Source organism: Lipotes vexillifer, unplaced genomic scaffold (genome assembly GCF_000442215.2).
Source record: "Lipotes vexillifer unplaced genomic scaffold, Lipotes_vexillifer_v1.1 scaffold44, whole genome shotgun sequence".
Classification (NCBI taxonomy): Eukaryota; Metazoa; Chordata; class Mammalia; order Artiodactyla; family Lipotidae; genus Lipotes; species Lipotes vexillifer.
In genome coordinates, this window is record NW_006787415.1 from 1,068,037 (window position 1) to 1,091,125 (window position 23,089).

The window sequence follows — 23,089 nt, forward strand, 5'->3', positions numbered from 1 at the left end:
ATAGTATATATAGGGTTTGGTACTATTTGTGATTTCAGGCATCCACTGGGTGTCTAGAACATATCCCTGATGGATAAGGGGGGTACTAATATAGGGCAAAAACGATAACCACCTAGGATAAAAAAGTTAACCACCATTTTTAGAAGAGAATACATCAAGGGTGAACTTTTTAAAAAAGAAAATAAATCAACCTCATTAGTAATAAGGGAAATACACATTCAGATGAAAAGATTTCTACCAATGAGATTGATAAAATTAAAAGTCTGACATTATCAAGTGGTGGAAAGAATGTGAATCTATGAAACACTTTTACGCTTCTGGAAGGAACGTAAATTGGTATAACCACTCTAGGAAACTTTTGGCAGTATCCACTAAAACTGGCATATATATAACCTGTGACCATTAATTCCATTCTTAGGCATATACCTAAGATAATCCTATGTGCACTAAAGACATGTAACAGAACATTAGTAGTCATCAATCAAGAGTACACTAATTGATCAGTGTTTGATGAATGAAGAAACCACAGTGTGTATGTGTCTTGTTTAACTGGAAAATATCACCTGTTGGGAGAGCATAGAGGTGATAAGTTATAAAGCCTCAAACTTTGAAGAATTTCGACATTTTCATTTTCAGTTAGAGGATGAGAATTCAGCAGGTGAGCCTGAGAAGATACATTTACCCTAGAAATGTAAACATGCAAACATAAGTTATCAAAGTCTAAAGTTAAGTAAGCTTCTCTCTCAGGAATACATGGTGCTTAGAACACTTCACACACCCTGCCTTGATTGTAGGGTATTATCATTTTTAAGAATTTCATTTAATTTTTAAAACTCACAAGATGTTGTTTTGGTTTTCTGTAGACAGTGCTTAATTAGACTTGCTCACATATTTATAATTTTATTAGTTCTTCGTTCTTTCTTACAACTCAGATCTTTCTTCTGACCATATTCTGTTGCTGACTGAAACAATATTAGAATTAGAATTTCCTTTAGGAAAGATGTGCTGGTCACAAGCCTTTAAAGTTTTGTTAGTCTTAAAATGTTTTAATTTCATTCTCATTGTTGTGAGGTATTTTAACTTGACTGTAGAATCCTAATATTCTGGGTACATTGTTTTGTTTTGTTTCAGCACATCGTAGATCGAGTTCACCTGCCTTCTGGCATCCATTGTTGCTGTTGAGAAATCAACTATCAGTCTGAACTCCTTTTAATGTGATCTCCCTGGGCTCTCTATTCTGTTTCATTGATCTATGTATCTGTTTTTATGCCAGTACCATACTGTTTTGATTACTATAGCTTTGTAATATAGTTTGACATCAGGACGTGTGATACCTCTTTGTTCTTCTTTCTTAAGATTGCTGTGGCTATTCAGGGTCTTTTGTGGTTTCATATAAATTTTCAGACTGTTTGTTCTAGTTCTGTGAAAAATGCTACAGGCATTTTGATAGGGATTCCATTAACTCTGTAGTTTGCTTTGGGTAGTCTGGACATTTTAATAATGTTCTTCCAATCCATGAGCACAGTATATCTTTCCATTTGTTTGTGTCATCTTCAATATCATTCCGCAATGTCCTGTAGTTTTCAGAGTACAGGTCTTTCACCTCTTTGGTTAAATTTACTTCCAGTTATTTTATTCATTCTGATGAGATTGTAAATAAGATTGTTTTCTTCATTTCTCTTTCTGTTAGTTTGTTATTAGTGTATATAAATACAACAGATTTCTGTATGTTAATTTTGTATCCTGCAACTTTACTGAATTCATTTACTAGTTCTAATAGTTTTTTGATGAGGTCTTTAGGATTTTCTATATCTAATAGCATGTCATCTGCAAATAAGGATAGTTTTACATCTTCCTTTCCAATTTGGGTGACAGGTGCTGTCTTTGTCTCAGTGTGGTAGCTAAAGCTGAATACCTTTGGATTTTAGTTTGGCAAATGCCCCCAGGCAGCCAAGCACCTTAGTGCCAGTTCCAAACTCTGCATTTCTCCTTTCTTTTTCTTTAGGCCCTCACTGGTATACAGAGCCTTGCATTTAAGATTTTTTGCTATTTTTATTCCAGCATTTGTATGCTAGAAGTGGAAGTCCAAGAAAAAACTTCTAAAGCATTATTGTATATATTTTTATACATGCTACAGTTACACTTGGTCACATAAATCCACTTCTCGCACATGACACTGATTTGGAGAATTGGTGTTAAACACAAAAAACATTGAGAAGTCATGAATTTGTTTTATATTTTTGCAAATCACTTTATATCTGGTTCGTAGAAGACAGCAGGGATCTTATATCTGCTTCTGCATGTAAGGTGTTGGTATTTGTTATTTTGCTTTAAGTGTACGAGGAAAATCTGACCTCATAAAGATGTGTAGTTGGAAAATGGATGAGTATTTTCAGATTATTGTGAGTATTCTTATTGAAAGTATACTAAAACTCAGTGGCATTTTCTTAGTGGTTAGTGGATTGTAGCAATGTAGAATCTGAATGCATATCAGTAATCATTTATAGTCCATTACATTAATATCTGTTGGTGTATCTCACACTTTAAGTAGATGTTTTAACCATGGATAGCATTTTAGAGAATCATTTACTGGTCAGTGGGAAAATGTGGGTTCACTGTATTAGGCAGATCTTCTATATGTTGACACATTTCACTATACAATATATATATATATAAATCATATTCGTCAGTATCACCATCTGTCTCATCAGAAAAATTCCTGAAGTTTTGGGAAGCTTCCAAGTGTACAGTAGCAGATAAAATTTTCCCAATATTCTAATTTTAGTTGAAAGCTTGAATTTTATTATTGGCAAAAAATAAACAAAACCTACCATCAGTTGGTTTCCTTGGAGTGACAGATTCACTTTGTTCATTTTTGGGTATCAGCTACATTCGAAAATCTGAATAATCTTTGTCTGTCAGACATTCTTTCAAGTAAAAATGGTGTTCAACAAAAGGCACAAGGAGTTCAGCTCAGAACTCAAACAATCTCACAGTACTTTTCTTAGAGACAACATGTTATTTTAGTCTGTGGCAGAAATGCTTTATCCATGCTTCCTTTCTGTTACATAAAATATTAAAAAATACATATACTCAGGAGTTCAGATTTAATAAAATTAATACATATTACTGCTTCATCTAGGACATATAAAAGTGAAATTGCCATTTTCCCCCTGGGAGTGAATATCAGTGAAAAATAAAATGACTGACAGCGAAGGCAGTTTTACCTCCCATTGCTTTTGCGCCATCAGTGCAAATGTTGACAGTTTTGACTCTGTGGGTCTCTTGAAAAGATCTTAGGAGACCCACTGAAGAGGTGTTATGGAAGCCCAGGATCCTGCAGAACACTCTGTGAAATTCTGCTGTAACCTGGCAGTGATTGATAATCAGTGGTGATAGTCGTTGTTCACGTGTGTGTGTGTTTCATGAAACCTTTTAAGGACTTTATAGTATAGAAAATTGGTAGATACTTAGAGCTGGCAAAGGTACGTGTTGGATCAGTATGAGTTTCCAGCTATGAATATTTTTTCATACATGTTGATAGGAGAAGCTGTGCATTCTTTACCACCAGATTTCCAATTCAGGGATGCTTTAACTCTCCCTATGTTCTATTGCTTATTATTAATAAGCCTTCTGTCTTTCATCATGTTGGGTGATGGTTTATTCTTCTTTGCACCTCTGAATAACTCTGATTTTCTGTACATGCAAACTGTCAAACAGGCATACAGGCCACCTATGAAGCAACTGCCAAATAAGAAATATGTTCAGAGACTAAAACATACTTAAATAACCCTTTTATGTTAACACTGTACATGTGAGAATCTCCAGACACTTCCCTTTCCAAACACCAGTATGTTCTCCAAACCACATTTTAGCAGAAGTAACCATTTTTATTGGATAGGGAGAAGAGGTCAAGCCAATTTCTGTCAAGTAGCTTAATTTTCATTAAACAGCAGTCGTGGCATTTTCTCTTGCATTGTGGTACCTAAAGAACAGAGAATTTCAGAGACTGAAAATACTTAAAGAAATTACTGAGATCATCTCTCTACTTTAATACGCTTTTGGTTAGAACTATATTTTTTCTACCCAAAAAAATCATATTAGTTTAATGTTCAATATTTTGAAACTTGTAATTCTTTGGGCTAGGCAAACAATGAAGTTAACCTTTATTATAAATATCTTTCTAAATGAATTGGTACTGTAATTAAGTCTTCAAGGGGAGTTCAGATACATTTATTAGGGATGATATTGGGGTTTTTTGCCCATTCAGTCTAGTGGGACATATAATTTAGAGATTATCAAATATCTTAAAGAATGCATCAGCATTAAATGTAAATAATTTTATATAAACGGGTGCCAGGTTTGGGTACCCACAAGTCATCATATTTGTGTGAGATAGGTTTTCATGAAGTGCTGCTCAGTTTTTAATGTAGATGTTCTCAGAAATGCTAATGGAATATATTCAGTGTGGTAGACAGAATACTAAAGATGACACTCCTAAGATTCCTGTACCCTGGTTATTCAGTCAGTCACTAATCTAGTTACTGCTCTGCTGGAAGGGATTTTGCAGATGTAATTACAGTCCCTCAGTTAAACTTGAGATATGGAGATCTAACCTTAACAGTCTCCCTTCAAAAAACAGAGGCAAGGAACTGAATTGTGCCAGCAACCTCAATGCGTTTGGAAGCCAGTACTTCCCCAGAGCCTTTAGGTAAGAGTCCAGCCTGGATGACATCTTGATTTTGGCCTTGTGAGACCCTCAGCAGAGTTAAGCCGTCCCAGACTTCTGACCTGTAGAACTGTGCAGTAATAAATGGGGGTTACTTTCAGTCACTGCATTACTTAAGTAATTTGTTATGCAGCAGTAGGAAACTACTGCATTCAGACTAAAGGATGCATATTATTATACATCAGTTGGGGATTTATAAACTGAAAGAAAATGAGGCCATCTTAGATGAAAGTACAGTTTATGGCCCTCTGGGAAATCAGAATAAGAAAAAAGAAAATGTTTGTTAAAGGATAAAAGTTAAGGGAGAGATTCAAAGAGATTTTCACTTATCATACCCAATGGGATAGTAGAAAAGTGATAGGATTTCAAGAGGATTTTGTAAGGATTTACTGCATTCCTATAATCTTTGCAAATTCTCCACATGTAATATTTCTTTTCCCTTGTCTCATTAGTGATGAACAAAAGCACACTAATATGATATGGATCTGAACATTTGCCCTGTGGAGCAGGAAAAAAGGGGTGGGGAAAACTGGCATCAAAGGAGGTAAATTGGGTGGTACCAGCTTGGAATATAAGAAAATGCACCAATCTTCGGGCCTCCAGCGAAGAAAATAAGAAAACCCAAGGCAGTCAGACTGGGCCAGGGCATGACTCTAGCTTTGCAATATAAAGGCCTGTAATTTCATCTATTAGTAATGTGTAATTTCATCTATTGGTAATAATTTACACTAAGACACTTTGAAAAGTTAAAGGTGGCATTATTAGTAATTATGCTTGGAAAAAAGCATAAAATGGATGCCCCAGGCAAAATAGCTGTATTGTCACTCTATTATTAATGAACATGTTTGAGACATAGTTTTATATATTAGTCAGAATTACAAATTATACATTAAAAAGTACATATTTCAGAAATCTTAAGCTATAACTATTATTTTGGTAACTTAGACATTTAATTATTTAATCCCCCAGTAATAATAATTAAACTTACTAGAAATCAACATATGAGAATTTGCTGCATATATTGGAAGCTGGTTTCACACCATATTTCTCAACTTTGCTTTTCTTCAATCCAGATAGCCACAAAACATGGTTATTGGTACATTATAATGGTCTGAGTCTCAGATATATCAGTTATAAAAAGGTTGATAATCCTCATCATGTTCTAAATGCTGATATCTGAAAGGTCTGGAAACATACTTAGAGGATTATATGATCTGTGCTTCTTTATTTGTCCTTCTTACTCAATTTTTATTGGTTCATTTCAGATCTTCCTTCCGCTTCTCTGTCTCCTTCTTTATTTTTTTCATTTATTCAATTTTCTCTAATATTTTGGAGCACTTACTCTGTGCCTCAAAGTGTATTAGGTTCTAGATGCTAAGGATAGAATGGTGACTAAATGAAACTATTTACACATTCTTTTAAATCTTTTCCTTCTTGCTATTCTTTTGTTATTCTTGCCTAGGTAACTTTAAAAAAAAAAATCCCATTTGTCTTCCTTTTATTCTGAGCCAGCTTTCTCTCCACAGTTATGTTATCATGACTTTCAAGCATAAATGTATTGGTACATGTCTCTTAAGTTTTGAGAAGTCTTAGTACTTTTTAAAAAATCTGCATATCATCTATCATCAAATTTTAATAATCTTTTTATGATCAGAAGATCCTGTCTTGATCACAGTAAAAGTTTTTCTATATCACTTATTTTCTTCAATAAGAGTATTGAAGAAAATTGATACCTTATACATCATTTTTTTCTTTTTGTTTAGTTATTAGTATGTAGTAATATTAAGGTAACCTGTGTTATTTTAATGCAAATGGTTAGTAGGTCACTTCTGTTACAGTATATAGAGTATTATCAATTATTACATGGCAAAAATGCAGAAACTGTATAAACTCTTACAGAAGAAAGTGCTATTCCAGATATTACAAAGGTTTACGTCTTTAATACTTAAATAATCTAGTGATGCAGCAAAGTTGTCACTTTGCATTTGCCATAGTCTCCCCAGTTCTGGGCTTTAAGTGGTTGGAATGGTAATGACCCTAGAAAATATTGCGATTATTGAGATGCTTCATTTGCATTTTAAAAGTAATAAAATTCCATTGGTAATTATCTTTAAATTACACAATGCTGTTTTTTACTGGGGTTTTTTTTTGTTTTTTGCAGAGAAAAAACTATCTGTTTAAGGTACTATCTAGTACTTTAAGGTACTATCTAGTTTAAGGTACACTGGAGTAAACACACTCCACCCTTCTCTTTCATTTAATGCAGCTATTAAACATGGGAGAATGGAACAGCTATTTGAGGATTTTAAAAAGTAAATAGTAGCATGCAGATTGGGAAGAAGACAAGAATTTGAAGTACCACCAAACCAGCAGTGAGTTTATTATTTTTCTCTCTCTCTCCTGGACTCAGCATAGCCCAAACTTGAAAGTGGTTATTAGGGCATGTATAGAGAAGCTCTAGGGAATACCTCTAGTTTAAATCAAGGAAGAGAAAGGTCCCTTAATGCTTAGAGAAAGCAAGGGAAATCTCCCCTTTAAGAAAAGTTTCTACATGCTCTCCTGGCCTGTCTGCCAAGCAATCCTGTGATAGTGGCAGTGGGGACAACAGTGGCAGCAGTAGGAGTCATAAAAATCTGAGGTGAACCTTCCTCTCTGATCTGCAGAGCTTTTATTCCAAAAGGGCAGGGTAAACCCCATTGCTTTTTGTCTCTGTCCTCCTATTTCTCAGACCTAGAAGCAAATACAGTCATAAAAAGTACACGGCTTAGTGAGATAACTAGAGCCCAAATTTCCTGGAAGCAGGACTGAAATGAGAACCACAGGGACATGGAAGGTACCAGAGAGATAATGGAGAGGGAGGAGCTAGGGAAAGTAACCCCATAAAATTGTTTATCAACTCCTTTGCTCAACTCCAAGTTGTGTATGTGTGAATATGACCCTAAAATTTCTTTGAGAAATAAGCTATTAAGCCATTGAGCTACCTTGGTCCTAGGCTGGTCCCTTGGTGACAAACACATAGGATCAATTTGAATATCAGTTTGAAAATTGACAGTGAAAATTTGACAGTGAAACTGAAAGCTCATAGAAGCTTTGAAAGTTTGGAACGTACATCCTGAACCCAACTAGGTTGATTTTATGCTAAAAAAGGAAAAAAAAAAAAAAGAATCAGCATTCTTTGTAGGATTTAAGTAAGACTGAGAGTGTTCTAATATATTCTTCAAAATGTCTAGGATACAATCCAAAATTACACCCTCTGTAAAGACATAAGAACATCTCAATTTGCATGGGAAAATACACTCAACAGATTCCCACTCTGAAATGGCGAAGATTTTGGAATTATCTGACAAAGACCAAAATATCAATTATAAAGATATTCCAGCTAGTAAGTGCAGGCATTCCTGAAAACCCAAATGTAAATATTAGAATTAAGGAAAGAATAACCAAAATAAAAATTTCTCTGGATATACTGAATAGAATAGAGATGACAGAGGAAAAAGTCAGTGAACGATAGATCACAAGAAAGTATTTAATATGAACACCACAGAGAAAAGAAGATTGGGAAAAATATGAACAGAGTCTCAGGGATCTGTGGGAAAAATCAAAGCAGTTGTCATGGGTTCCAGAAGCCAACAAAAGGAGAGAAGAAATATGACTGAAGACTTCTCAAATTTGGCAAAAGATTTAAATCTGCAGATTCAAGAAGGCAAATAAACTCCAAACAAGAAATACTTGAAGCCAGAGATATCATAATCAAAACTGAGAGTTAAAGACAAAGAAAAAAATGACATGGAAAAACAACCTGTTATTTTTAGGGGAACAGTGATTCTAACAACAGCAGATTTCTCATGGCAAACCATAAAAGCCAGAAGGATAGCACACCTTTTTGAAATACTGAAAGAAAGGATTGTCAGTGAAGATGGAGGTGAAATAAGGGCATTCTCAGATGAGGAAAAACTAATTTATAACCAAAAGAGCTTCTTTAAAGGTTGGTAATTTTTGCAGATCTTAGTGTGTTCAAATGTATTGTTTTAGAATTTAAATAGAAGGCTATTTCTTTGTTGTTCTTCCTCCCTTTATCGCTGTTCAGACTCTACCCATTCATCAGAACCTTGATTAATTTACACTTTTGACTTCCTGGATCGTCTCTCACTCTACCATGCATGAACCTGGTGGACTTCAGTATACTTTTCTTATAACTTGCATTCCATTCAATCCCTCCCCTTCTAATCTCTTTGTAGTCAAAGATCTTCCTCAATACTTGTCTGTGTCCTCAGCATCTAGTATAGTGACTGAGCATCCCAGGTGCTCAGTCTATGTACTTCTGAATAGAAATGAATTCTTGATAGGAAAATCATACCTTTCCTTGGTTTATAATAAAAGCAAGGCTGAGCTTATCTTGTTTTGGCTCTTGGCTACTAGTGTATATCTTATTAGACACTGGCCAGAACATAAATCAGACACTTAATATTTCTATTTTGGCAAGACATGTTGTAGGGATAAGACTGGGATACATAATTCTTAAGGAATTATTATGAAAAGTGGTTATTCTTAAGATATTTTTCTTAAGATCCTTTACTGTTAAAGCTTTAATTTAATTAGAATATTGTTTATATTAGAAAATATTTTAATGGTGCTATTAAACACTGTATGAATGTTAAAATATGCTGAGTGTAACTTTGGGAAACAAAAACCATCTTAATTTAGAAAACTCCCTGAGGTCCTCCTTGTAGTTTTTAAGAGTTGTTCTCACTATAAGCATCTGGAAATACAGCTTGTGCTCAATATACACTTACACAGTATTGTCAGTGAACCCTTAATACTTGTTAAGCATCTCTTCTGTGCTGTAGATTTTTTTATTATGTCACCTCCTTTAACCTTTCAAGAGTTCTCTATCATAAAGGATTGTTACCTCATTTTACAAATAAGAAAGCTAAGTTTAATGGTTAATGGTTAACATGTTTCAGATAGGCCATCATATGCTTAAAATATGTTATCTAAATTAATTAGCATTCCTAAGAAAAATGACTGATTTCTCAATTTTACTGTTGGGAAAACTGAGGCTTAGAAAACAGAACTAACTTTCCCATGATCACAAAGCTAAAATTCGGGGCTTGGACTCAAACCCTAGAGTATTTGACATAGAGCCTCAATTCTTAAGATTTTATCCTTTGCATTTTGCCTTTTTTATGTATACTTAATACAGAAAACAGGTCATGAAAAATTTATTATTGAATTTCAATCAAGATTTTAGAAAACACAAAATCGTTTTTGAGAAAAATTTTCACCATCTTATTTACTGTCAACTGCCTAAGTGTATAGACCTAAAAAAAAGTGATCTTAAAAATGGCATCTAGAGTTGGAAACACTTCTCCCTAAGTACACATATGTTTTATTTGACGGATTATGTCAAAGCACTATATTAAACTTAATATTTTAAATATTGGTAGTTGAGATTTAAGAATATCAGGTATTTGTAATTGTGTTGTAACTATAATTATATTCTTTAGATTTCTCCAGTTTATAGAATTATTTATTTCCTTCACTTGAATGAAAAACACTGATTATACTGAGTAGAAAGCAAGTTATGAACAGTAACAAAATGATTAAAATTTGGCAAGGTGAAAAAAATGTGTCAGACTGTTTCGAAGTTTGAGTTGGTTTGTAATCATACATAAAGGCATGCTGTCAATGATTTTACTAGTATACTAAAAAAGCAATTTATACAGCTTTTTAGTAGCATGATATTTTTAGTTTTAATTGTCCCTGATTAATGCCTTCAGGATATGATTACGTTATAACATTATAAAAATGCGTTAGCCAAAATTCATGATTTATATGCAATCAGAACACTTTAAATTTTTCCAGCTGTATCCTTAAACTTACTTCACAAAAATCTTTAACTGTGTTTCATCTTACCTATTTTTTAAAGTCATGACAGTTTTTTAATCTCCAAGGCAGATGAAATCATTAAACCTAGTTTTTTTGCTCATGAGCAAAGTTATATATAAAGCCTAAGAACTCTGATTTATCGTTTTTAAAATTAACATAGCAATGACAAGACCAGTTTTCAGCCTTGTTTGTGGTCGACTGCACAGTAAAGTTCTCATTACTGATTTACAAGGGTTAGATGTGTAATCTACCACATATGGCTTTTTGAATGCACCACTAGATTTATATTTTCAGAGTTTCACTGAAATCTAAATTAAGAATTTCGGATGGTATATATTATTAATGATATATTAATGATATATCAAAGCCACAATAATGTACATTGGAGTCTGGCTTCATTTAAACTCTCTGAGGATTTAAGAGTTTAACTTCTAAAGCCATCCAATAACCTGCCCTTAAATTTTCTGAAAAGAGATGAAAAGTGGATGTGAAGTAGAATAAATCTAGAATACAATAGCAGGAGCACAAAACTAGCCTGCAGACATAAATTTTCTCAATTGTTCTGCCTTCCATACAAAAGTAGTCCTTCTCATTGCCCTAATGTGGGGATAAGGTGGGTCAGCTTAGTGGTGTGGTTTATTATAAACCTTAAGGAAGGGCAAAAACAACAAAAGCACCAACAAAATCTATTTTGGCTGTGTCCTTAACCATGAAGTCCTCTTTATCTCTCAGAAGGGCAAAAGTTAGGAATTGGCCACTGCTGCTCACCCTACATGCCACTCTCCCTCTGGACTCCCTTTCTTTCATATTTTTCCTAAACATTTACCTGAACCATCTTTCATCTTCTTCCTACACCATATTAATTTTTCATATAAAAGCTTGCCAAAGATTTCAAGTGGTGTATATACACTATCTGGTGCACTAAGTGCACTGCTCTTAGATACCTCCATTGCACCTTTGGGTAATAAAATGAGTGATTATTTACTGTTTTATTTTCCTTCAGAAACCCATTAAAAATATAATACAAATTTTTTTAACATGTATATTCCCATCTGTAGTTAATTTGGTCTCGATACACATAACAACGTCAAAAGTTATACTAAATTAAGCAAAGAAAATGTTGCATCTAGCTTCTTGCAATGCATTAAATCTTTCACATGAAGTTCCTACTTCATTTGATTCCAAGAAAGTGAAAATGTAAACTTGTCAATTAATATTTTTTTCTATTTGAATTACTTTATTCATCTACCTCTCATTTGATTCTCTCCAAGTAGCCTGGGTGTTGGGCTATAGATCAGAAACCACCATTCTTTCTCTGCCCTCTGAGACCTTAGGTCTCTGCATCTTTGCAGTGAATTCCTTAGCCTACATGGCAGCAGAGCACACTGCTGGACTTTGCTCCCAGGAATGTAGCTGGTGGGTTCAACAAAAGAATATTCATCTCAGGGCTCTGTAGCCTTTCTTTCCAGTTCTCTTCACCCACTCTTTATCTTCCCACCCACTCCAGCCCTACCCTTCCATCTCGTACTGCTGCTGAAGATATTGCTGAACTTGCGCTATGTCATCTATAGGTCCCCTACGTTAAACCAACCACCCCTCTGGCCTCCTTGGCAGCGAGAGTCAAAGTAGGCTCAGGAATGATAGCTCAGTCCTTATCTCCACCTAGTCACACAGTATTTTCCTTTATTCTCTATTTGAGCCACCCTGTATTGGCCTGTTGTTTCCCAATCCATATCCGCCAGAGTTCCAAAAGAATACCACTAATCCTTATCCCTTCCCACCTGCCATCAGAGCAAAGTCTTTAGATGACTAGGAAGACATCACCTATGTGGAAATACAAAAGAGAAATGCATGTTGGTACACCTCAAAATTTATTATCACTGTACTATACAAAACATGGTCTACACATTGGGAGTGAACAAGTACTTGATTTCTCAGTACTTTCCTGCCCTTGTGGTGCTTACATTCTAAAGGAGAGATGGTCAATAGCCATAGTAAATAATTAGATTAATTGATATATTAAAAAAATAAAAATGAAATGCATTAAAAAATGAAAATGAAACAGAAAAAAATAGTAGATCTAAGTAAGAGATAATCTGGGAATGCCAGGGTGGGAATAAGGATCTTTATAATTATAATTTGGTGATCAAGAAATGCCTTCCTGAAAAAAGTGTTATTGTTATGGAACCAAGCTTGGGTCCATTCACCTGTGTGCAGTAAAGCCAATATACTGACGCCAGGTTGTGGTGAAGAAAGTGCAGCGTTAATTGTATTTAGCTGCCAGACAAGATGTTCAGAGCAGTGAAGGCTCAAAAAACTCAAAATCTCTGATGGGTTGCAGGGAAGCATTTTTAAAGGCAAGGTGAGGGAGAGGAGTTGAGGGGGATGTGATCAGCTTGTGTACAATTCTCTGATTGGTTGATGGTGAGGTAATAGAGTGGTGTCACAGGGGTTAACATTATGAATCCTCAGACTCCAGCTGGACTGGGGGCTACGTGCTCATGGTTACCATGTAGTTAACTTCTTCCATTTGGTGGGTGCTTTAGTATCTGTAAAACAACTCAGGAATGTGTATCAGGTACTATCATCTGTATACTTCAGGGAGGCACTAAAAATTCTGTGACTGCTGTATGGCTGACTTACTGTTTAAATTGTTACAGCTCTCCTGATCCAACTGCTACTTTGCTTACTACATGTTCACATCCTTTCAATCATTAATTTTTTTTTCTTTGGTATAAATTAATCCCAAACTCCTAATTTATCAATTATTAATTCTTAAACCAGGCTTTTGTAACTCAGGAGGTCTGGGAGACTATAGGTTTTCTACAGACAAGAGGCAGGCAAAGGACATGGGGGTAGGGGTCTCTCCCAGAAAGGCTCCATAGGGTCCTCCTTGGTTACAATATTTTAAAAAATTTGAGGAAGTTCTGAAGAGAGATCTAGGTAGAGAATGTTCCAGACAAGTGAAAAGCCAGTGAAGAGGTCTTGAGGTGGAAACATGCTTGACTCATTTGATGACCTCCCTCCACTGCAAAAAAAGCCAGTGTAGCTGGAGTGCAGTCAACAAAGGAGATTATTATAGGAAATTTTAGATTTTGTGTTTCTTCTTGTGACAACTTTGATAAATTGTAAAATTTATTAGCATAATATTTTATATATTACCTTGATGTCTTTAGGAATTGTAGAAACATTTCCTTACTCACTTTTGGTGCTGGTGGTTTGTACTTGTCTCTCTTTTATTCTTAATCAGTTTATTAGGTATGTATCAATTTTTGCCAATTTTCTCTTACATTTATTTTATTGTTTGTTGATTTTCCTCTTTATTATTTCCTTCTATTTTTTAAAGCTTTAATGCCCTCTTCTTTTCCCATCTTCTGGGAAGAATTTTAACCATTGATTTTCAGTCTCTTTTTTCTGATATACACTATGAATTTTCCAAAGCACTGTCATTTCAGCTCACACATTTTTGAGTTTAAAGTATTTTAAACTCAGTTTAAAGTATTTTCTAATTTCCATTATAATGGAAATTGTATTTTCTAATTTCCATTATAATTTCTTTCTCTTGTGGACTACTTAGAAGTGTATCGTTTCATGTCTAGACAGTTTGGGCTTTTCTGGTTATCTTTTTAGTCCTTTATTTCTATTATTTACATTGTAGCCAGTGAACATACTTTGGAATATTTCCACTTTTGAAATTCGTTGAGTTTTTTTCTCCAATACTCAGTAAATGGTCAATTTTTATAAAAGTACCATATACACTTAAAAGGAATGTGAATTTTGTTGTCAGGTGCAATGTTGTATTAGGTCAATTAAGACAGACTTGCTAATTTATTGTTCTGATCTGTTATCTCCTTAGTGAATTTTTTTTATGGTTGTTCTATCAGCGATTAAGAGACATGTTAGGGTTTCCCTGGTGGCGTAGTGGTTGAGAGTCTGCCTGCCGATGCAGGGGACACAGGTTCGTGCCCCAGTCCGGGAATATCCCACATGCTGTGGAGCGGCTGGGCCCGTGAGCCATGGAAATACAAAAGAGAAATGCATGTTGGTACACCTCAAAATTTATTATCACTGTACTATACAAAACATGGTCTACACACTGGGAGTGAACAAGTACATGTATTCTCAGTACTTTCTTTACTTGGTTTGTAATTTTTATTTGTGAGCTCATCTTAAGTCAGCTTTCCTGTGGGAATTTTATGTTTACTGAGATGATATCATAGTGATATTTCATTTATTTTTACTTAACTGACAAGGAAATCCCTAATCCTTGTATGATCCCCAAATTGTAGGATCAATTTGTACATTACATTCATGGTTTAATATTCTTGTGGCTTCACACCTATGCATGATGGTGGCTTGGAGTTTTGATTTGTTTATCAAGTCTTTTCTAGCATACCCAGAATTTATTTTGAGCCAGAGTTCCTTGCTGCTTTCTTGCATATGGATTTTTAAAGTTATTTTCAAGTATGTTTGAAAGTCATTAACAGCAGCTATTCCAGGCTTTCTGATTTGTGTATGAATCTCAGTTCCTTACTCACTAATACCTGTCACTGCAGATATTTTGAAACCATGCCCATTATTTAATAAGACTTGTATCTTATATGATACCCAGGCTCTGACAGCATTAATTCATGATCTTATCACTCCAGACTTGAATTTTTTTAAGCTTTATTCCTGTACCTGAGAATTGTTTTTACTTCAAACTTAGCTATACATTCAAAAATTTGTATATTACATATTATTTGGCATCTCTGTGTGTTTTTCAGAAAAGGAGTCTCATTCTACGTGACATGAGAACATAAAAACAATATTTTAATGTCTAAACAATATTCTGCCGTATTTCACCACAGAGTTTCACCATACTTTTCATTAAACTAATACTGTTTTTGTCATCATTAGAAGTCACTTTTTTGGGCTTCCTTGGTGGTGCAGTGGTTGAGAGTCTGCCTGCCGATGCAGGGGACATGGGTTCGTGCCCCGGTCCGGGAAGATCCCACATGCCGCGGAGCGGCTGAGCCCATGAGCCATGGCCGCTGAGCCTACGCGTCCGGAGCCTGTGCTCCGCAACGGGAGAGGCCACAACAGTGAGAGGCCCGCGAACCACAAAAAAAAAAAAAAAAAAAAAAAGTCACTTCTTTTCTTAGTATTCATAGAAACAGTACTGTTAAGAATGTTATAGGTTACTTAAACATTTAAAAGGATCTGGAAGTCTATTTTTAATTACTGTTATAACTATACTGATATTAAATGTATAACTTATGTAATTGTACTTTTATAGTCCTAGATCATCATCTTGTCTTTTAATGGAACAGAGGCAGATAATTAGCAAACTAGTAAGGCAAGTTATTGTTTTAAAATATGTTCAAGGCCCAATTTGAATGTAATTGTGTAAGTGGGTTTTACATTATCTGGACATCATTATTAAAATACTATAAATTATTTTTCAAATTCGTGGATGAAATACATTTGATTCTTCTAAATTATATTTTTTATTTAAGGCCCTGCATTCAACCACATTTTATATTAGTCTTTCTATGCATTTCCTTTAAAGTATCCCTCACTGAGAATGTGCCAAATAACAGTGTTGATGCAGAGATGTACTACAGGGCCTGCACATTTAAGGAACATAAGTGTCCCTCTGTCAGTAACATCAGCTCATAAGCATTTTTTTACGCTTTTCCCTGATCAGTTCTTTGTTCAGGAATTCTACCCCCCAACTTCCACTTCCTTTCCCTGGCTCACCTCTGCCCGCTCAATGATACCGCCAAGCTATTTCCCTCTCTAAAAGCCTTTCCTGCTTTGATTTCCCCTATTCAGTGTCTTTTGTAAGTTATTCTCCCATAATATCCTATGTACATCTTTATGTCTCAGAACATTTTTTAAATGCATGTTTGTGTGGCTCAGGCTCCTGAAAGCAGTGCTCAGCATGTATTCATTTTTGTACCTTGGGGACCCGTCACACACTACGTTACATTGGGCCTCAAGAAGTAGTAGGACTCATAGGTAAAAACTTACCTCATAGGGTGCAATCATAAGATAAATAACTTACCTAGGATTATGCAGTATTTTATGCCAGGAAAGCCAGGATTTTGAACTGAGGTGGTCTAGCTAGTATTTAAAGGCAGCAGTTTGGGAGCTGGATGACTTCCTTTTGGTAGGATACACCCATTTGATCACATTAAAAACTCTGATGTCCTGATTAGGCCGTTATTGTAACATGTATCCTGTAGGGTTTTAGAGGTTTCTGATCATCTTGATGAGGTGTATCATATCAGGTCCAGGATAGTGTGTTTTGTTTTCAGATGAGAGATTCTCTTGACTCCTGGTGCATGACTTGATTCATTTTTAGATGACAAATTAGAAGTTGTTTTGGTTTCCTTTGTGTTTTCAGAATTTCTACATTAAAAGAGGGCTTTAAAAAGCATCTGTATTATAGCTATCTTTAAATAACAGCTGTGTTAAATCCTTTCCCCTCCTAACCTCTACCCCTTGTTATAATAGGAAACATGTGGGTTCTAGAAAGGACCTGAAAAGCATGGGCTTTTAAACAGAATAATGCAAGTCATTTAAATTAGTCATGGTTACAATTATTCTCCATAACTTTTAAGTCAAAGAAAATCTCCTCGGTGTGCCAAATGTAAGAACAATGAAATTCAAACTTATCAGAAGCTTAGTTGAAGATTTTGACTTTACATTTCGGTAAAAGAAGAATAGCAGTAGAGGGTCGTTTTTGGTTGTTAAATTACACCCTGATCTACAAGGCATTGTATTAATTACTATTCAAATTTCACAAACATGATTATCATATTTATGTCTTTAATTTTCTTACTATAAAACTATTATAAACACTTACATGAATTTGGAAAATGGGAAAAAAGGAAGAAAAGTTACCCACAGTCTCTTCACATAATACAGTTGCTGTTAACAGTTTAGCATATTTATGTGGTCCTTTTGTTTTCCTATGAAAATGTGGTGATTTGGATTTATTTACTTACTTACTTACTTACTTATTTATTTATTTATTTATTTTTATTTATGGTACGCGGGCCTCTCACTGCCGTGGCCTCTTCCGTTGCGGAGCACAGGCTCCGGACGCGCAGGCTCAGCGGCCATGGCTCATGCGCCTAGCCGCTCCGCGGCGTGTGGGATCTTCCCGGACCGGGGCACGAAACCGTGTCCCCTGCATCGGCAGGCGGACTCTCAACCACTGCACCACCAGGGAAGCCCATGATTTGGATTTTTTAGCGCTTAGTTGTGATCATTCCTCTATGTCAATATGTACTCATCATTTTTGAATTTTATTTTATATAAATTTATATTTTACAGTATAAAATATGTCTTGTATATTATAAATTATCATTTTTACCACCATATGTTTTTATATGACCACACAGTAGTCATTGATTTCCCATAACCTGGTGAAGAATTTAGGGCCCCCAGAGAGGTCACTGTTCATTCTTTCTCTTCCCCTGTACAACAGGGCTGATGCTGGGAAGATACTGAAGTTGTACACCTTCTGCATTCCTCTTGCTTCCCACTGTTGCTTCTAAATCAAAATCTCTCTTGCCCTCATATAAAAACTCAGCATTTGAAGCTGAAGCTTGAGCTTTACCATCATGTCCCTCACTGTCACTGTGACTGATCCATCTCGTTGATTCTCACATTTCCTATGGATGTTGGCCACCTTTCCCACCTAAGTTCTTTGTGATCATGTGCAATTTCATGTTCATGGTATCAGTCCACCCAACACTACTTAATTATTCGTTGACATCAGCCTCTACCTCTGTCTGCCCTTCTTTACTCTCATGGCAATACCTAATCATGTCATGGAATTTCATCTGTGAAATCTAAAAATCCCTAAATCTATCTCTTATCACAGTCTCCAATAATTTTTTTGGAAAGTGTCTGTTCTTTTACCTCATTGATTACTCCATTCTCCTGACCACTGTATTCATTTCTGCCAAGTATCAAGCTCTGACCTTACTTTACTTATCAAGCATAGAGGCTTTACAAGGTCTATCTCTTCTCTCACTCTCAGTTTTACTGCCACCTCTTACACCCTAGGATTCTTCCTTTATACCTGATCTACAAAATCTCAGCTCTCTTTCCTATTTCTCTCGGTTGCTATTTCCAATAGCCATCCACCTTTGACCCATGCATCATATAACATTGCCTCCTTTTTCACTTAGACACACAAGAATATTAGAAACTAAGTTCCTTAACTTAGCAAGCTGTATCTTTCAAAGTCCTTATGGCAGTCATCTCCATTGTGAACCTGTAAACATTCCTATTAAAGTCAGCAGGGAAAACACGGAGTTCAATACCACATATTTCAACAGTATGTTGAAAATCCTAGCCAATGTAGTAACATTACAGAAAAAATATGGAAAAAATATGTAAGTATACAACAAAAAGAATAATATAGAAAATAGAAGAATTTAAAACAAGTGACAATACTATTTTTATTTGGGAACAGTATATTTGAATGGGTATGGGAGAAGAAATGTAAAACTTATTAAAGTGACTAAATTTGATATGTACTGGTTCATGTAGCAAAGGGATATATGACTTGATGACAACCCACATTGACCGAATTTTAATCTGCATATGGTAGTGGAATTATTTTAGTTGTGGTGAAAAACGTGGTGAAATATATGGGCATTCTAAAGGAAATTTTGTACCAAACAGTGGTCATCAGCATGCTAATTATAGTTGAACTTGATTTAGAATTTTTGCAGAACGTTTAATCTCAAATTATATATTTTTTAAAAATCTTAAAATGCCCAAGAGAATTTTAATATCCTTTTAAGAGGAGATACTTTTCTTTCACCCTCCATCTCTCCCTTCCTTCCTTCTTCCTTCCTTCTTCCGTTCAATTATGACACAAGTTCAGTTACTCCTAAATCTTAGTTTTCCGTTTTTTGTTGTTTTAATAAGTACCTGATTTAGCACTCCTAAAATTCACACTACGTTTAAGAATTTTTTGAAGTTTTTATTTCACTTATCGTTTAATGGAACTAGATAAGAACATGTTTTTCTCCTCTTTCTCTTCTTCCCCTTCTGTATATTACTACCTTCATCTTTCCTTCCCACTTTATCTTGATTTAACCCTGGAATAATTTCAGTCGCCTTAATAAGCCAAATGAAGTAGGGCTTATCATCTCTCTATTCATCCATTCATCCATCCATCCACCCATCCATTAATAAAGAAGTTATTCATCTATTTGTGAATTTGAAATGTCTATAAGATCTATTTTAATTTCTAAATACTTAGAGAAAGTAACATATGTATATTTAATCTCTTGGCTGTTTCTTCCTATAGTTATATGTTTTAAATAACCTGTTTATACTACATTTTGCTTAACAAATATATCTTCATTTGTCTGATAGGCCAGTGGATACCAGACCTTGACATTCAACATGAAGGTTTGAAAGAGTAGTTAAGGATAAACTTTGAACTAATCTCCATTTTCAACCCTTCAGCAATGACTCTCCTCAAACCTTGTGTGCCTCAGTCTTGAGTCTCTCTGGGGTTCTACCAGGCTCATAAAATCCTTCTCTCCTGTCATGTGGGCTGTGGCTCCACTAAATCAGTCCGTGTTCCTTCATGAATCTTGTCTTTCCAAAACCCGGGCAAGGTGGTTTATTGTTTTATTTAAATTTAATTATTCCTTGCCATTATTCTTTAAGTTTCTGGAGAAAAAAAGTCACAAGCATTCAACTAACCGCCTTTAATTAGGGGCAACTCTTCTCTAAATTGTAATCAGAAGCAAAATAAAATTAGCTGGTAAATGGATTTGTCTTTGGTAATCATGTGATCTTTTGCAAATCATTTTACCTGTCCTGGCTTTAATTTTTTCATAAAATGAGCTTACATGTATTTTATAAGGATATGAGAATTAGAGAACATACAACTAAGTCAAAAAATAACAATTTTATTTTATAACAAATAACTTTTGTTACTTGAAGATACATTAAAACATACTCTTGGAAGATTATAGTTCCATGTATTAAATGATATTTTTTCAGGAGTATATCTGAATTAGTAAAATAGTACATAAATCTTTGACTAAAGAGTATTAGTGATTTCAGATATTATCCTCTTTACTAATAATTTAAACCAAAAGATCAAATGTCTTGCTGAAATTTTTGTCTTAAATAATAGTTCAGTATCATGTATTCCGTGGTCAGATCATCTTATTAGCTAAGAAATTTTCAAAGGAAATATTTTCAGTTTTCCAAGTACCATAGATAGTTTTTATGTTACATTAGTTAAAATGGTATTTCATAAAATAAAATTACAAAATTTTATTACTAAAAATATAAATGTGAGTTCAAGAATCTTATAAATGTAGTTTATTTTAGGGTATTTCTTTGAAACTAGGTTTAAAGAATTGAAAAATATTTAAATAATCATTGCTTTTTCATTTACGTTTTCTAAGTTGTAACTTTATCTTACATGACAATGAAAAGTGGTATTTATAAAGTGTATGTTTATGGTATGCCTTTTGAGAACTGTATAATTGATAAAATAATTTTATCTAAAATATAAAATTGAAAAGAATATTAACAGTTTATTGACTGACATATACATATGATTTTCTCCTGAAATTGTTTTTAGGGGCTGGATATCACAGTTTAATATTGACATATTTGAGGGGGAAAACTATCATTTTTCTTTTCTTCTATTAACACCAAGCATAAATATTTGCATTTTAATTCTGACATTTGATAATTAACGTTTGTGTTTTCTAGGTATAGCTTACTTGAGTGGAATGTGTAGTGAAAAGAGAAAATGTATTATTGCTGAAGACAATGGCCTGAATCTTGCATTTACAATTGCTCATGAAATGGGCCACAAGTAAGTAAAAATCCTGGCTATGCTAATATATTAGCACGTACCTTTGTAATTTGAATTATTGAATTACACGCATATCTTTTCATTTTTTGCTTTGAGCCTAAGTTTTTCAAATTAGGTAAACGAGGAGGCAGAGAAGATCATTTAAATTTGACCAGTGTCTTCTGGATATTGTAACCATTCCTGATACTCTGAATGAAATCTTACTACATTATTAAAATCCTCATCAGGACAATCATTACATGGCACATGATTTATTTCACTCACATTTCCAAATGATATAAACCTTGCAATAATCATGACACTACACAGCTGTGCATTATTCAAGCATCCAAGGAAAACACTATGTACAAGTAAAAATAGTTCCAGCTTCTAATAGTACCTGTTTGTTATTATCCACTACAAAGCAAAGGAATTAATCTGTACAGTTTAGGAGCAATGCATCTGGAAGAGAATTAAACTGGACTCACAATTCATGTGTAATGAACATTAAGTATGTATCAGGCATAATTCTAAGTAAGCATTTTACATAAATTATTTCACTTAAAACTCACAAAAAGCACGGATTTCATTTTACAGATAATAAAAATAGCAATAATAATTAGTGGTAGCAACACTTATATAGCACTTACTGTGTGCCAGGCACATTTCTATATGCTTTATATATCCCCACAGCATTCTTGTCAGGTAGACTGTAAGAGTACCCATCTTATAGGGGAGAAAACTGAAGTACAGAGAGGTTAATTTACCCTCCCAAAGTTATAAAAATACTATGATGGAGGAAGGATTTGAGCTCAAGTCATCTAACTCAGGTCATACTGTTCTGAATTTCTTCATTAAGTTGTCTACTATCTTTGGACCTTGGATTCCTCATCAATAAAATGAGGATAATATCTGTGTTATGAGGTTGGTTTGGGATTCAAATGATGTAAGAAATAGACACATTTACAGGAAATACATTATAGTAGAATGGTGTGGGTTAGGGAATCAGACTTAATTTTGACTGTAGACTTCTCTACATGCTAGCAGTGTCAGCAGTACAGATGAAAAGTATTTTAATTGAACTCAGATTTACTGAAGTCCTACTCAGGGAGGTGATCTTTATGGAGACCTCTTTGGTCAAAGACATATTTAGTTTGGCCAGCAGTGTTTCAAAAATTGAATCAGTTGCCAACATTAAAAAGTATAAATTTGACTTAAAAATTCAAATTTCCAGACCTGGCAACATTAGACTCACAGTCCCATACGGCAGCCATTCCTTGGAGTTGAGTAGCATCTGTACCCTTGAGGCTGGGCCCATCTTTCCCAGCTTATCACAGGCGGCAGCACTCTGCTATCGTGCGCCCAGCTGACTTCGTTTTCATTATATACCTGGACTCTGTAGACAATTGCATAAACTTGTGTTGGCAGTGGAATTTGACTAGTAAAGGAAAACTTAGACAAAAACTTATATACGACATAATGGTGTTTGTTTAAAAAAAACCTTTTTTTTAGAGTAAACTGAAGTATAGGAAAATGATCAAGTCATAATTATACAGCCCTATGAATTATCAAAAATTGAATGTACCCGTGTACCCATAACCTAGTCCGAGAAATAGGATATTATCAGCAGG

At 34.6% G+C, this 23,089-nt stretch overlaps 1 protein-coding gene across 1 annotated transcript in view; it reads left to right on the top strand.

Moving 5' to 3' along the window:
* The window catches only part of ADAMTS19 (ADAM metallopeptidase with thrombospondin type 1 motif 19), a 282,978-nt gene that overhangs the window by 105,487 nt on the left and 154,402 nt on the right, over positions 1 to 23,089 (top strand). The window contains exon 8 of the mRNA XM_007459995.1: positions 21,374 to 21,479. Within this exon, the coding sequence (XP_007460057.1) occupies positions 21,374 to 21,479 (106 nt within the window). The remainder of the gene's footprint in view (positions 1 to 21,373; positions 21,480 to 23,089) is intronic.